This window comes from Micromys minutus (genome assembly GCF_963924665.1).
Source record: "Micromys minutus genome assembly, chromosome: 29".
NCBI lineage: Eukaryota > Metazoa > Chordata > Mammalia > Rodentia > Muridae > Micromys > Micromys minutus.
Window position 1 is genome coordinate 33,126,440 of NC_137964.1, and position 16,507 is coordinate 33,142,946.

General features: G+C 50.5%; 1 protein-coding gene across 2 annotated transcripts in view; it reads right to left on the minus strand.

The window, feature by feature from the left end:
• Positions 1-1,231: 1,231 nt before the first annotated feature.
• The window catches only part of CMKLR1 (chemerin chemokine-like receptor 1), a 42,704-nt gene continuing 27,428 nt past the window's right edge, over positions 1,232-16,507 (minus strand). For both annotated transcript variants that reach the window (XM_080940839.1, XM_080940840.1), the window contains exons 2-3: positions 8,960-9,047; positions 1,232-7,740 (exon numbers count right to left, since the gene is read on the minus strand). In XM_080940839.1, the coding sequence (XP_080796965.1) occupies positions 6,620-7,738 (1,119 nt within the window). In that variant the 5' untranslated portion in view covers positions 7,739-7,740; positions 8,960-9,047 and the 3' untranslated portion in view covers positions 1,232-6,619. The remainder of the gene's footprint in view (positions 7,741-8,959; positions 9,048-16,507) is intronic.

The window sequence follows — 16,507 nt, forward strand, 5'->3', positions numbered from 1 at the left end:
ATCTTTGGTTGTCAACTGGACAGAATCTAGAATCAGTTTGGAGACAGAGCCCATCTCTGAGGTGTACGCTATGGGCTTCATACAAAGGAGGAGTGGAGCTATGCAGAGCACTAATGAGGTGGACTGAAAATGCTTGGCCCAGAGAGTGGCACTATTAGGAGGTATGGTCTTGTTGGAGTGGGTATGGCCTTGTTGGAGTAGGTGTATCACTGTGGGCATGGGCTTTAAGACCCTCATCCTGGCTGCCTAGAAGTCAGTATTCTGCTAACAGTCTTCAGATGAAGATGTGAAACTCTCAGCTCCTCCTGCACCATGCCTGCCTGGATGCTGCCATGCTCCCCCCTTGGTGATAATGGACTTCTAACCCTGTAAGCCACCCCCAATCAAATGTTGCCCTTATAAGAGTTGTCTTGGGGGTAGGGAGAGATGGCTTAGTGGTTAAGAGCACCGACTGCTCTTCCAGAGGTCCTGAGTTCAATTCCCAGCAACCACATGGTGGCTCACAACCACCTGTAATGGGATCTGAAGCTCTCTTCTGGTGTGTCTGAAGACATCAACAGTGTACTCATATACATAAAATAAATAAATCTTTAAAAAAATGACTTGTCTTGGTCATGGTGTCTATTCACAACAGTAAACCCTAACTGAGAAAGCTAGTATCTGATGCTCTGACTAGAAAGCAGTGTCACTACATGCCATGGTGGTTGGTCTAGAACAGAGTCAAGATAATGTCTTCTCTCCTGATGTTCTTTGTCAGGGACTTGCTCACAGCTAATATTGACACTTCTATGGTAGCCAAGATACAAGGAAAAGCTTGAGCCACTGAAAGAGTGAGTACCTAGTGTGGCTCATCTCAGGACTGATGGGTTGTGGGACCACTTGAGTACAGAGGGAGGGCTTGACCAGACTAACCGTAAAAGCCCCCAGGTATCAGACGTTGTTATAGAACAAACTGTTTGAAGAGATCTGTTTACACCCAGGAAGAATCTCAGGAAACAAAATGAGATTTATAACAGGACCACTATTTGCAAGAAACCTGTGACTTTAAGAGCAGGTTATGTGTATGAGTGTTTTGATCACATATGTTTGTGTACCATGTATGTACCTGGTGCCCTTGTAGGTCAAAAAGAGCAGGTCACTCTTTAGTGACAGGGTGGGTCCTAAATGGGAGGCAGCGGGGAGGTGATCAGATAAAGTTAGGAAAGTTTGAGATCAATAATTCTCACACAAGTTGATGGCTCATGCAAGCAAGTTTATTAAAAAGTGCAGTGCCTTATACGCTATTTCCAGGGGGAGAAATGGGACAGTCATAGAAACTGTCACACACTAGGAAGTCAGCAGGAAGCTAATCCAGCAATGTTGCACAAGGGGGAACACAGTATCTCAAGAACATTATAGACCCACGATGTCGCACAAGGGGGACACAGTATCTCAAGAACATTATAGACCCACACATAGTTGGACGACTGATTTCTCAGGATCAGAAGCCACAAGTCCCTCCAGGCCCTGGCCCCAGGCCATTCCTAACTCTGCCACACAACTTCCCTGGTATACTGGAGCCTTGAGGAAAGCTTTGCATTTGCCCAACCGTCTACAGGATTCACAGAAACTGCAATTAAGGACAGTCATAACACATCCTCTGGAAGTCTGGAATTGGACCTGTGTCCTTTGCATTAGGAACAAGTGCTCTTAAGCACTGAGCCATCCCTCCAGCCCACAGGAAATGGTGGCTTTAATTCCAACCGGCTGTAAAGTTGGTGGTCCCTATGGTGAGAGTGGAAAGGGACACAGGAGCTCACACCCCTTGTTCAACTCAGTTTCTGCCTCTAAATGTCATTCACACAGGTTGAGGGGAGGAGCTGTTGGGTCAGACCCCCTCCTAGTCTGAGGGTTTGGGAGTAGTGGGGAGTTGCTGGTGGGTGTGCATTGCATTCCAGAATTGGTTTCCACTCCACTCCCATTTCAGGATGGAGTTTTCTCTCTCACCAACAAGCCCTTCTCCCCACCCAGCCTTGGGATCTGGCTGATTTAACAAGAAGCAGAATGTATACTGAGAGAGAAAAACCATAGCTCAGATCCCCAAACCTTGGATTCCCACACCGCTGCAGCCAGCACACGGTTTGGTATGACCAACAAACAGGATCAGTGCCTTCTGCTGAGTCCCCAGAGCCTAACAAGCACTCAACACAGAGCAACAGAGGGTGTCTCTATGGGTCCTAGTGTCCTCTTCCTCATCCATACAGAGGAGGCTTCTAAGTACGGTGACTCAGGGTGGCCTGTGGCCATTGTCTCTGGTCACTTCTCACTATACCTGAAAACCAATGCCTCATAAATCCTCCCCAATGTGGCACTGGTGCCTGACCAGAGCCTCCTGTTGTAAATACCCGCTACTGACCGAGAGCCATCGGATGCCTCGGGTCCCCCTTTCCTGTCTCCCTGCTCCACAGCCCAACATCTGGAATCAAAACAGGAACTCGCTCCATTATCCAGATGCTTGCTGTAAGAAGCCAGACATCTGTGCAGTGGAAACCAGGACACGGAGAAGCCCTGGGTCTGTCTCTCCCAAGCACATCTGGACTGCAGAACTTGAGAGCGTCAGGGATCCTCCTGCCTGTGTGAAGACCATCCATGGCCAACATAGACCCTATGCCCAGCTGGGGCTTTCACGGCTTCCAAGCAGAAGGATAAGGACAGGAAGTCTGTGGTCAGAGCTCTGCCTGCCAAGCTTTAACAGAATCCTTGTCTGGAAGAGAAACAATAGGGCTGAGGGTGGGGCTGGGGCAGAGGCATCTGGTTCTTTTATTCCCAAACTGCAGTAAATCAGACAACCCGGAAAGAAGGCCCCAGGAGGCAGAAGCTGTTAATGGAAACCTACTCTACTTCCCTTGAGGGCTCCTAATGGCTTTAGGAAAAACCTTAGCTCCTACAGTTGAGATCTGGGCCTTGGTTTCCACACCTGCAGAAGCGGGAGAGCCCCACCCTCTCCACGTGTCAAGCCAAGGGAAAGTCTTTGGAACTGGGTGTTTCAAGGTTTCGACTATAGGTGGCTGAGAGGGGGAAGGACTCCATAGCTGGGTTACTCAGTGACAGCGGAATGCCAACAGTGTTCCAAGCTGAGCTCTCCTGTGGGTTCTGGGGGGCTCTCAGCTCTCACTAACTGTGGGACCTTGCAAGAGCCCCTCACCTCTCTGAACCTCTCCACCTCCTCATCTATCTATAGACATGGCCCTGGGTCTTACTACCAAAGGTTTCCATGAGGACTCAGTGAGATCACGAGACGACGTGCTTGCCCCTAACTTAAACACAGCCAGGTAACCACATCTCCCTGCAGCAGCTGCTGAGGACTTGGCCCAGCTGGGCATTCTCTAGACCTGCGTGACTTCCTCTCCTGCCAGCTCTGTGTCCCCACCTGCCCAGTGACCAGACATCTAGGCCAGGAGTTGGATGGCATGCCTAGGGTTGCCCCCATCCTCTGGAAGAGGCACATCTGGGTATCCGAGGCTAACCCCCAGCAGAGGCACCGTGGAGTGATTCTCACAGACCACAACAGCAGCATTAGCACGTGCTAATGTATGTGTTGTTTACAGAGTTTCCTGATGTGCTCAGAGAACTCCCCTGAGAGGTATAATTGCACGTGGGGAGGTACGTCTGAATAATATTTACAATTAATTTCCATCAACACACTAATGCGGTAGGACCTCTGTGCTGCACAGATGGGCCCAGGGTTGGCTTCCTGCTAACCACTCCCCTGAGAAAGCTCAGAGCTTTGAAATCCTGAGCCCTTGCTCTCTCCATCTCTCCCAGTCTGGAGGCCTCTGGGGCTCCTGCTCAATGCTGCAGCCTCCTGGCTTCCTCTTCCACAGCAGACTCAACACGCAGGTCTGAGCAGATCAGTCTGCACCCGTGCCTCCCCAGCCCTGGTTTTCTGTCCACCTCCTGCACCCTGCAGCCCAGCCCTCAGAGCCCTCACATGGCTCTCTCCCTCCCCAGGAGTCCTGGCCTTGTCGCCCCTGCAGCTCCCAGGGACCTTCCGCCCACTCTCCTGGGGCAGCGCCAGTCTTTTCCTAGGGTGCATCCCTGGCCTTGGAAAAGTCTGACCCTCCTGGCGAGGGTGAGAGCTCAGATCGACTTGAACCTCATAACCACAGACCCCAAGGTTCCTCTTTCAACGGGAGGTTCCAGGGGGGATGATGTTTCAAGAGAGCCTGGGCTGTGGGAAGGTGATGGCGGAGTAGAAATGGAGGTTCTAAGGTGGGACAGCCCTTTCTCTGTCTTCCATCCTCCCTTCTGTCCCCCCTCCTCCCTCCCACCCTGCTTCCATACGTGGACAAAGATAAAGTCTCGGGCAGCAGAGTTGGTTCCAAGCCCCCAAGCCCCGCATCACTTCCCAGCTGTGTGGCCCTTATTTGAGTTTCTGCATGACCCACAGGGACACAGTATCCTCCTGCCCCGGGGACCAAGCACAGATTAGAGTGCTCCTTGGTGTCTGGATGCTCACACTCTGCCCCCCCCCCACTCCAGCCGGTCTTCCCTTTTTGTTCCTCCACACTTTGTCTGGGTCCCATGTTCCCTCAGTTCATCCCAGGAGGCAGCCTGCTGGGTACCAGTTCCAGAGAAGTTGCTGCTCCTATTGGTCTTTGGAAGGACACAGGGGCCCAGCGCACTTTGCCAGTTTCAGGATTCTACCTAAGTCCTGGGAGGCCGGGGAAGGGGGCTAGGCTGTGAGAAGCCATAAGGACAAGACAGAAGGTTTTACTTAGCTTTTGGCACGAAATGAAGTCAGAACAAGGGTGTTGTGACAGCCAGGAGAGAGTGGGCTCTCGGAGGGTGACACTGACTAGTGTCACACTGTTGGTCAGCTTTTCCAATGGCAACAAGATTTCCTAGTCCCCTGCCTGGCCTGGCCAGTCCTGGTGTCCAGGAAGTGCACTGTCCAAGAGGCCACGAGGCCCCAGTCACAGAAAGGCGCCTCTGCTAACGGGATGAGTCCCAGGCAGTGGCATGCCTCAGTTGCACATTTGTAGCCCTAAGGAGTTGGACGGGGGTGGGGGACACGGGGGACAGGCCTGGTGACAATGAAACACAAGGCTATTTTTAAACCTCTCTTACAGTCCCTGTTTGTTCAGGCTCTCTGAGAAGTCACAGCTTCCATTACGGATTGGTTCCTAAGTGCCTCATCTTAAGATCCAACCAGGGAGGAACAGTCTGTCCCCTGATGAAGTGTGACTCCCAGCAGTCTGAAATTCGGGAACTGGCCATGCCAGAGGACATGCATCTGTGTGTTACGCCCTGATGGAAAAGTGGCTTGGAAGAGAATGGAGAACAGTGCGGGCCAGGGGACCTTGGACCAGAGGCTGACCTGCCAGGCTCCTCCCTCTGCTTGACCAGCAGATTTCAGGGTGTGTGTGATGAGAGCCAGGGAGGCTGAGGCTGGGGAGTAAGCCTTTTCTTTGCATGTTGGATTACTCTGAAAACAACGTGCAAAACTTTATTACGATGTTCACGAGGATCCACAGTGTTTATGGCTAAAACCCCAAACCCATTAGCTCATCTGCCTTTGAGCCAGGCAAACTGGGGTTCGAATCCAGTCTCCGCCAACATCTAACTGGGTCCCCTTTTGCCAGTTGCTTAACCTCTCTGAGCCTCTGCTTCCTCACATGGATGAGGACCGAGCTCGGGTTTCTGTGAAGGATAAATGAGAAGATACATGGGAAATGCTTAACATGCACGTGACTTGTTGAATAAGTGCGAGCTATCTCGTCCTAAGTGAGGGAGTGACATCAGCCAGGCAGAGCTGGGCTCAGGTCTTTGTTGCTAACGGTGTGTGGGGTTGGGCGAGTCACTCTCTGCCAGGGGAGGAAAGCCTAGTCCTGCGTTGACCACGAGGCTGTGATGCCACACCTGGAGAGTGTTCAAGGACTCAGAGGAGCTGGTCAGCGACAGCCCTTGGGAGATGGCTCTGAAGATGGAGTCTCAAAACTCCACCGCCTGAACCCCCAAGTATCTTCCACAATAGCTCCATCTCCCTGTGGCACGATGGTGCGAGATATTCTGTACCCACATCCTCTGGGGGTTCTCTCACCTCTTTACCACACACACACACACACACACACACACACACACACACACAGCCCTATGTTGCCCTTGAAAGGTTCTGTGAAGCCCCTCAGGTCCTGGTCTTCCCCATTCTTCTGAAATCCAAAGTCAAGGTCTATGGATTGACTGTCATGTCGTTATAACAGTCTCAATGGGGTTCATAGTGACTTTCTCACCCACGCGGGAGACTGTGCAGCATGTTTGGGGCATACGCAGTGAAATCGTGTGCTTGCTATGTGGTGATGGCTCAGGCCTTGGCTTCCGAGGCCCTCCCTTTTCTGAGTCAGTCAGAGTTGCTCCCATAGTCCTGCAGCAGAGGCTCGGATTGCTTGCCTGCCATCTTGCTGGCAGAGCGTCCACGTCTGGGAGCTCTGCTCAGAACGATGAGCCTTGTGCGAAACGTAGTGGACACTGGAGCGTACCCAAAGGCTCCGGGAGTGTCTCCCACTTCAGGAGACAAGTCCTTGGGTGTCCCTGGGCATCCCTGGGCTGTGACGCCCATTGGGACGTTCCCAGGAAAGGTTCAGAGGGTACTGGTGTCCTTCTCATTCACTGAAGCCTTCTCATTCAACGACGACATCTTGGTGAAACTCCTGCGGCTCGGGTAGGAGGAGGAGGGTCCCGTGTCCTCGCTCAGGGCATTGACCAGGCGGGAGAAAAGGGCCACCTTGAATTTTTTGAAGTCGTGGCCCATGAAGACGTACAGAATGGGGTTCATGCAGCTGTTGGCGATGGCGATGGCGGTGGCCAGGGGCAGCCCCAGGCTGAAGACCGAGACCGGCAACGCTGTGTGGTGGAGCTCCAGCAGGTAGAGCGTGTGGTAGGGGCACCAGCAGAGGAAGAAGGTGACGATGATGGTGATGATGATCTTGAAGGGTTTCTTGGTCTTGGCCAGGCGGTTGCGCTGCAGCTTGAAGACAATGGTAAGGTAGCAGGCTGTGATGACAAGGACAGGGATCAGGAAGCCGCAGAGGAAGCGGGTGACGGTGACCGCCACATGTCTGCCGTACCCTACGGGGTCTATTCGCGGGTGGGTGGCGTGTGGGGAAGACTCGGCGGCCGCCAGGCTGAAGTTGTTGAAGCAGGAGATCTTCCCATGCATGCTGGCTGTGTCCCGGAAGATGAGGGACGGGGAACTCAAGAAGAAAGCCAGGACCCAGACAACCCCGCAGGTCATGCAGGCCAGACGGATGCTGCGGTGGTTCTGGGACCACACAGGGAGCAGCACGGAGATGCAGCGGTCGAAGCTGATGACGGTCAGCAGGAAGACGCTGGTGTACATGTTGTGGCTGAGCAGAAAGCTGCTGAGCTTGCACACGGCCTTGCCGAACACCCAGTGGTAGTCCATAGCAGCATAGGTGATGTGGATCGGCAAGAAGATGTTGAACAGGAAGTCAGCCACGGCCAGGTTGACGAACCACACGGTGTTCACCGTCCTCTTCATCTTGAAGGTGGCGATGACAATTACCAGGCCATTGCCTAGGATCCCGAGGAAGCACACCAAGCTGTAGATCACCACCAGGAAGACCTGGGCCACCTTGGTCTCCAGCGGCTTCACCTCCTCCATGTTCACGATGTAGTCAAAGCCATCAGGATACTCGTCATAGTAGATGCTGGAGTCATTGTAAGCCTCGGACTCCATCGCTGCAAGGGAGGACAGGGTCATGTGTTAAGGACCTCCATGGACAGGTGCTCAGGTATTGCCTGGTGCCACCGAGACTTCCTCCTTGTCTGAGCAAGGCCAGGGTCGTTACATCAACCATGTCCCGTTTTGCAATTTCTTTTATTTTTTATTTTATTCACATGCCTGTTTGTTTGTGTACATGTATGTGCATGTACATATGCTCACATACTTAAGTGCATGCGGAGGGCAGGGGGCAATGTCAGTGAAGACAGGGTCTATCACTGAACATATTTATTAGTTTATTAGTTCATTTATCCATCTCCTCAGTTTCACTCCTCCTCCTCCTGCTCCTCCTCTTCTTCCTCCTCCTGCTCCTCCTCTTCCTGTTCCTGCTCTTCTTTCTCCTTTTCCTGATCTTCCTCCTGCTCTTCTCCTCCTTTTTCTGCTCCTCCTCTTCCTCTCCCCCTTCTTCTCCTGAGACAGGGTTCTACTATAAAGTCCCAGTTGACCTGGAACTCACTATATAGACCAGGCTGGCCTTGAATTCGGAGATCCATCTTTCTCTACCTCCTAGGTGCTGAAACCCTTCTTTGTTTCTTTACAAACACCTGTTGACATCTTGCAAGGCAGATGCTATTATAAGGGTTGGTGTATAGGCACAGTAACAGCTGGATTCAACAGGTCCAGGTAGGGATATGAGGCCAGACAGAGACACAGCCTCAAACAATTAGAAACTGGAGATGTGGAATGGGCTAGGATACTTGTGGTAGTTTGAGTAAGAATGGCCCCCATTGGCTTATATGTTTGAAGATTGGGTCCTCATTTGGTGGAACAGTTTGGAAAGGATTTAAAGGTGTGGCCTCATTGAAGGAGGTGTGTCCCTGGGGTCTGGATGTGAATACTTAGCTTCTGTTCAGCTACCTGCTTCACAGGTATAGACCCTCACCTCCTGAACAGTGAGCCCAATTAAACGCTTTCTTTTATGAGTTGCCTTTGTCATGGTGTTCTATAGAAAGCCATAGAACCAGTGACTGATACTAAATGAGGGAAATGTATACTCTGTGAGGCATTCAGCGTCCCCTAGGGTATACACTATCACACCAGCTCTATGTGCAGCAGAGAAGGGAGCCTGTTGCTGTGACTGGTTCCACTCACATGTCCAATGCCCTGCCATCCTAGCATCTTCTGATCATGCCCTGATGATGGTCATTATTCCTCTTCAGAGACCCGAGCCCCTACCTGTGGAGACCTCCACTGTTCACTGTTGCAGAACAGAACTCGAGTGTGGGTCCTCGGCCAGTCGGTCACTGTGCGCAGCTGGAAATACCTGCAGGGAGGGAAGACAAGGCAGTGGGTAGACTCAGAGTCCAACAAGGAGGAAACAGAACTCAGAGATGTGAGAGCCTCTCAGCCAAGCTTTCCCTACTGGGAAGCGGGACTTTGAACCTGGAACCAACTGTCTCTACCCAGACCCACTGCCATTACCTCCTCAGCACCAGCCTGTGGGGCTAAAGACTTGGGGTGCAACGCAGATGCTGCACAGATTGTGGGGGACTCAGTGGACACTCGCCAACATGGTGGGGTCTAGAAAACACTAACCCACCAGGGGTGGGAGGAAAGAAGATGGAACAATTGCTCCGGCACCTGCCAGGCCCCTGCGACCCATCCCTCCGTGCCATCTAGTCTTCCCAGCAGGCATTGCTGCTCTCGCTTACAAAGTATGGAAATTGGCCCGGTGAGACAGCTCAGCGGTTAGAGACACTTGCTGCCAAGGATGGCAACCAGAGTTCAGTCCCGGGGACACACATGGTGGGAGGAAAGTGAGTCTTCAGAATTGTCCTCTGACCTCCATACATGAACATGGGCATGTTCATGCCTGCACACATATGCCAAACAAATGAGTAAACACATAGACAGAGACAGATAGATAGACAGAGAGAGAGAGAGAGAGAGAGAGAGAGAGAGAGAGAGAGAGAGAGAGAGAGAAGAGAGAGAGAGAGAGAGAATAAATGATTGAAAAAAAATTGAATCGTGGAGAACAAAATGGCTTATGTTTATAATCCTGGCACAGGGAAGGCTGAGGCAGGGGGATCATGAGTGTTTGAGGCAAGCTGGGCTATGAAAACCTAGTCTTAGAAAGCCTTCTTTGGACCTGCTTGTCACCACAAGTTAGCTACAGATTTCCCTGCCCCGGTGACCTTGTGTGGGGATGGTGACCCACACAGCCCCCAAGTGTTTGCAAGGCAGACTGCCAAGCTGGTCCCCATAGCAACCCTGCTGGGTTTCCCCGCCACACATCTTGAGAGTTTATGAACTTGGAGGTGCCTGAGGAAGTGGTTGGGTGTAGGGTTCAAATCTGTCACCCATAAGCTCTGCGCCTCGGGGACGTGTGACTTCTCGCTGAGCTTCAGACTCCACACTGAAAAGGCTGGCGCATTCACACCCCAGAGTGTGTCTGTGTGTTAGAGAGCCAGTGAACGACGGGACACAGGATGCTCAGCTCGGCAGGATGCCCACAGCAAGCCATCAATACTTAGGAGTGGAACCCTTAGTTTTCATCTCAGTGAGGCTGCCAACTAAAGCCTCCCTTGTTACCAGCCCACCGCCTTGCGTCCAGGGCTGCTCCTCTGCAGCTACACAGTAAGGCAGCCTCCAAAAAGGGGGCCTAGAAAGCCTTCTCCCGGCCTGCATTTTTGTTAAGTGAAAGCCACTTTTCACGGGGGCTCTGAGATCAAAGGACGCAGACGTGAGCTTGCACGGGCCCACACTTTGCAGACTGGAAGCCTGTTCCAAGGGCATCCAAGGGATGAGGAGGGTAGAGGGGACAGACAGAGCAGGGACACAGTGCAATGCACCTGTGGACTCACATTCCTAGTGCTGGGGGTGGGGGGCTGTGTGGAGAGGGTGAGAGAGGGGAAGGAAGGAAAGAGGGAGGGAAAGAGAAAGGCCCTAATGTTGGGGAAGGCTTACTGCCTGTGACAGTACGAACTGCCACTTCCAATGCTTTGTGTCCAGAGACTGGGCTGAGCCCTTAGTCCCAACAGCCCCACTGCGTGTGCGTTCATGTGTGCACGGATGGGTGTGCATGTGTGTAAGTCTATGTGTAAGCCTGTCTGTAAATGTGTGTGTGAGCAGGTGTGTACATACATGTATATATACATGTGTGTATAAGCATGTCTGTAAGCAAGTGTGTGTAAGCATGTATGTAAGCATTCTTGTAGAGGATGCATCTTCCTCAGTCTCTTATCTCTTTGTTGCTGTTGTTCTAGAGACTGATCATAGTCCTTCGGATGGTAGAGCAAACTCTGCACTGAGTGAGCCACTTCCCCAGCGTCTCGGGTGCCCCCCTTTAACCCTGGAGAGCAGAAGGTCCTGACCAAGCTCACAGATGAGAGAGAAAGCTGTCTGAAGCCAGCAGAGCCCAGGGTTTAACTGCCATGCCTGGAGCTTCAGGGCTGCTGCTGTGTGTGTGTCTGTCTGTCTGTCTGTCTGTCCACAGTCCCAGGCATGGGGGGTGGAAAACAGTTTTCTTAGGGTCTCTCTCTACGGTGGTTTCACATGCATGACAGAGAGGTGGTGCTGAACCAGACTGAGCCCCAGATATCCAAGAGGTAAGAAGGGCTGGCATCCAGTTTTCTGGGACAAGGGACCTCTGAGTTGGCAAAGGCCAAGCAGGAGCCAGGATGTGAAGCTGAGAGAGGAGGACGGGAGCTTAATCCAGAGGCCCCCATCATGGCATAGGGGATTCGGAGCAGCTCACTGCCGGCCATAGGAAGATGACCCAGATGATGTCATGTCTGGTTTGTAGGCTGGGCCAGGAGTAGTTGGGGTCAGAGGCTGAGCCAGGACCAGCAGTCGGTTTCTCTGATGAGGTAGCCTTTGCCTCCCTGCCCCCAGCCCTGCAGGGAGGTGGGGGAAGCCTCTCTCTCTCTGTCTCCTCACAGCCTGAGCAGCATGGATTTCCTGGGGACCTGGAGGGAGTCACCTCAGTTGCCTTGTCTATAGGGCAATGTGACAGAAAGGGGTACCGGGTCCTGTGTTGTAAGAAGTTGCAGGAACTAACAATCAGACTGGCTCCCACATGCCTCCTGGATACCCAAATCCTAGTATCCATTTCTAAAGCTGTGTGATATTTGCATGTAAAACCACATGCCAGATAGTTCACTTCCCTGGGGATTTGGTTTAATGTCTAATGTCACAGACACGTGGGCACAGTTTTTGTATGGTGGAATGTTGTGACAAGAAATGACAAGAAAAGGCCACACATGCTCAGAGCACAAGCATCTCAGCCCCAAATAGGTTCTCTCTCTCTCTCTCCCTCCCACCCTCTCTCCCTTCCTCTCTCTTCCTTTTTAAAAATTTTGCTTGTCTTTCCTACTTGGTGTTAATTTGTTTATTTGTTCTGAGAGAGACTCTGGTTTTGTAGTTCAGGTGGCCTTCAAACTAGTGACCCCCCTGCCTCTGAGTGCTAGGGTGATGGGTGTCTGCCATCGCAATCAGCTTCCCAAAATTCTGTTCATCTATGGCTGGTCAGATCCAGGGGATAGAAAACTCAAAAAAAAAAAAAAAAAAAAAAAAAAAAAAACAAAACAAAAAAACAAAAAAAACAAAAGGAGGGCTGGCGATGCTCTGAACTGGCCCCGTGCAGTTATTGACCTTCCTAACCCCTCTGGTGGTGGCCTTCGTTAAGGCAGATGGGGAAAGGCCAGCCAGGGAGGCCGGAGGAATGGCATGTTCCAGTCCATCTGCCTCCTGCTTGGGTTCAGGGCCAGGACACGGGCCCAGAGCTGGCTGGTCCCAGGTTCTGTCAGTCATGAGAAGCACCTCCCTACTGCTGCCCAGAACGCTGTGCGGTCACAACAGAGACTCCTGGCTTCTGCCTCCAAAGAGCTATAACATTCCTGTCTGTCACATTCCTCACACCCCAATCCCCGGGATGTTCATGGAGCAAAGACTCTATGAGCATCCCGTGTCTATTTATGTAGCTCACCCAGATCAGAGCGCTGACTCCGTGCTGGACACGCCTCTGCAATATTCAGATGGCCCCACGACTCGATGAATGAGAAAACAGGTTCAGAGAGGTGAGGCCCCTTGCCTGTATTCACACCGCTGGGAGGTGTGAGCAGAGACTGACTCCCAAGACTCAAAGGAAAGGCTCACACATCCCACTCCTCTGAAGGGTCAGCAGCCCTTGGTCCCACCTCTCCAAGCCTCTAAGCTTTAACCTTGCATCCTCAGAGCTCAGCCCTCCCCTGTCCTGATCCCACAAATGTGCCCCTTCTCTGAGACTCCTTCCCAGGGGTCCCCGTAAGCTGTGATCAGTGAAAACCATCCCTGAGAAGCCGTATGATCCCTGTGCGGTAGCATTACAAAGCACACCACAGAGGAAACGCCCTTGAGGAAACTGTGGTCAAGAGCAACACGACTTCCCCTTGAAGGACTGTTACTTCCTCTGCCTCTATAATCTGTGATCTCAATTAATCACCTCTCCCCCTTTTCATGTGGCCACAGAAAGCACGAGGTCAGGTTTGCAGATCCTGCAGTGTCTCCCTTAGCTCCGTGTTTCTGCATCTTTCTGTGCTCGCCACAGTGGGACCTCATACATCTAACCCTACTCTGTACCAGTTTCAGTTCCCTGTGATGGGTAACAGCTGAGCTACAGTCGCTTAGACACTGGGCTAAACCCCATTACCCTCGTCAGCTGCCAGGCTCAGCCAGTGACTGCTTAGTACCCAGATCACTCCAACCTCCACCCTTGGTTGAAGAACACAGAACACATTATTCTGATTCTGCCACACCCTTCCTGGTACCCCAGGGTGCCATCCCCTCTCACAAGACATCCTCCTGGTGGTGGTTTCAATAAGAATGCCCCCCCATGGGCTCATATATTTGAATGCTTAGTCACTAGAGAGTGGCACTATTTGAAAGGATTAGGAGGCGTGGCCTTGTTGGAGGGAGTGTGCTGCTGTGCTGTTGGACTTTGGGGCTTCAAGAGCCCATATGAAACCGCAAGTGAGATACGTCTCTCAGTCACTGTTCCGGTGCCTAACTGCAGGCCGTCAGTCAAGCTCCCTGCCGTGATAATGGACTGACCTTCTGAAACTGTGAGTGAGCGGCTAGTTAAATGTTTTCTTTTGTAAGAGTTGCCATGGGCAGGTAGATCAATGGAACAGAATAGAAAATCCAGAAATGAACTCTCACACATATGGTCACTTGATTTTCAACAAAGGAGCTGAAAACATTCAATGGAAAAAGGACAGCCTCTTCAACAAATGGTGTTGGCTCAACTGGCATACAGCATGCAGAAGAATGAAAATAGACCCTTTCTTATCTCCTTGCACAAAGCTCAAGAGCAAGTGGATCAAAGATCTCCACATAAAACCTGGTAACACTGAAACTATTAGAAGAAAAATTAGGGAAAACCTTAGAACACATAGGCACAGGAGAAAATTTCTTGAACAGAACACCAATGGCTTGTGCTCTAAGACCAAGGATTGAGAAATGAAACTTAATAAGATTGCAAAGTTTCTGTAAGGCTAAGGACACTGTCAAGAAAACAAAATGACAGCCAACAGATTGGGAAAAGATCTTTACCAATCCCACATCTGATAAAGGTCTAATATCCAATATATACAAAGAACTCAAGAAGTTAGACTCTAGAGAATCAAACAATCCTATAAAAAATGGAGTACATAGCTAAACAAAGAATTCTCAATTGAGGAATATTGAATGGCTGAGAAGCATCTAAGGAAGTGCTCGACATCCCTAGTCATCAGGGAAATGCAAATCAAAACAACCCTGAGATTCCACCTCACACCAGTCAGAATGGCTAAGATCAAAAACTCAGATGACAGCAGATGCTGGTGAGGATGTGGAGAAAGAGGAACACTCCTCCACTGTTGGTGGGGTTGTAAGCTGGGTACAACCATTCTGGAAATCAGTCTGGCAGTTCCTCAGATAATTGGACATAGTACTACCTGAAGACTCAGTTATCTCACTTCTGGGCATATACCCCAGAGATGCTCCAACATACAATAAGGACACATGCACCACAATGTTCATAGCAGCCCTTTTTATAATAGTCAGAAGCTGGAAAGAACCCAGATGTCCTTCAGTAGATGAATGGATACAAAAATTGTGGTACATTTATACAATGGAGTACCACTCAGCCATCAGAAACAATGACTTTATGAAATTCTTAAGAAAATGGATGCATCTAGAGAATATCATCCTGAGTGAGGTAACCCAGTCACAAAAGAACAGACATAATATGCAGTCACTGATAAATGGATACTAACCCCAGAAAGCTCTGAATACCTCAGAAACAACTCACAGGCCATATGAAGCTCAAAAAAAGAAAGACCAAAAAGTGAAAGCCTCAGTCCTTCTTAGGGAAAACACACACACACACACACACACACACACACACACACAAAACAGCAACAAGTGTATAGCACCCACTCAGACTGGGGTACACCTAGACCTTAAATCATCAATAACTCAAGAGCTAAGAAGATAGCCTTGTGGCAATTTTTGGTATTTAAAAATCATTATGTTTAATCTATACATACCAAGAAAACTTTGACTATTTCCATGTTACATTCTGTTCTACATGTACTTTATGCTTATGGTAACTAGTAAGATTTCAATGCATACTATCAAACCTTTAAAAAATCAAGTACTGACAAAAATATATTCATATAGTTTTATGCCAAAATGCTTTTAAAAATATGTACATGTATCTCTCTTTTTTAAAAATAAAGTTGTAAGAAAAAAAAAGTAAAATATCCAAAAAAAAAAAAAAAAAAAAAAAAAAAAAGAGTTGCCATGGTCATGGTGTCTCTTTGCTGTTGGAGAACAGTGACTAAGACACTTCCTCTTGTCCCACTTTTATAAGTCCTGCCCACCCCAGCCAAGGAGCTCACTCTCCCCGGTTTCCAGAACCATCTAGCTGAGGTCCGGAACACACATGGGGTTGCAGATGAAGCCAGCATGTCAGCCGGCCTCTCCTGTCCTCAGTTCACATCAGATAATTATCCTGCCTGCCCAAGGCTGCCTGAGTCTCCAGACTCCCTCCCACCTGACACAGGCGCCTACAGTGGCCTGCCTGCTCCACAAAACCTTAGACTGTCTTTTCCCTGGAACAGTCCTGCAGATCTCTAGGGGAAGACACAGACAGGAGGGAGAGGGTGCAGCCAAGGGTGTCCATGTGAGAGGTCTCTAAAGCCAACTCCCCTTCTTGGGCCTCAGTGGTACACTCAGGAAAATGGAAAGATGGCAACTCAATCTGCTGGGGTTTACCAGTACCTGGAACTGCTAAGTCCAAATAGCTGCTACTGTGGGGACAGAGCAGCAGTCCCTAGACCCCCAGTTCATCCCAGTCCCTGTGAGCTTAATGGAGGAAACCTAGAAAAATCAAGTCAAGGCCCCAGAGGCCAGAGGCCTCCAGTTAGGACAGAGGGCCTGGCGAGAAGTTGGGTAAGGAACATACTTTTGGACCAAATCCAGCACTGGCAATAACCACCATGATACAGAGCAACATTTCCTCTTCAAGTTCACAGGCGTCCCTGAAGAGCAGATTCAGGCATCCTTACAGATGGCTTCCCCAACAGTGGCTGCAATGACACCCACTCTCTCAGAGAAGTGTGTCCACCGGAGCCTGTGACATGATGGGAGGGGGGGTCTTTGCAAAGTAATTAAGGTGAGACTGCCCTGATTAGAATGGGTCCTAAATGAGGTGACAGAAAAAGAGAAGGTAGGTGACCTGGGCCTGTGATCCTCACAGCC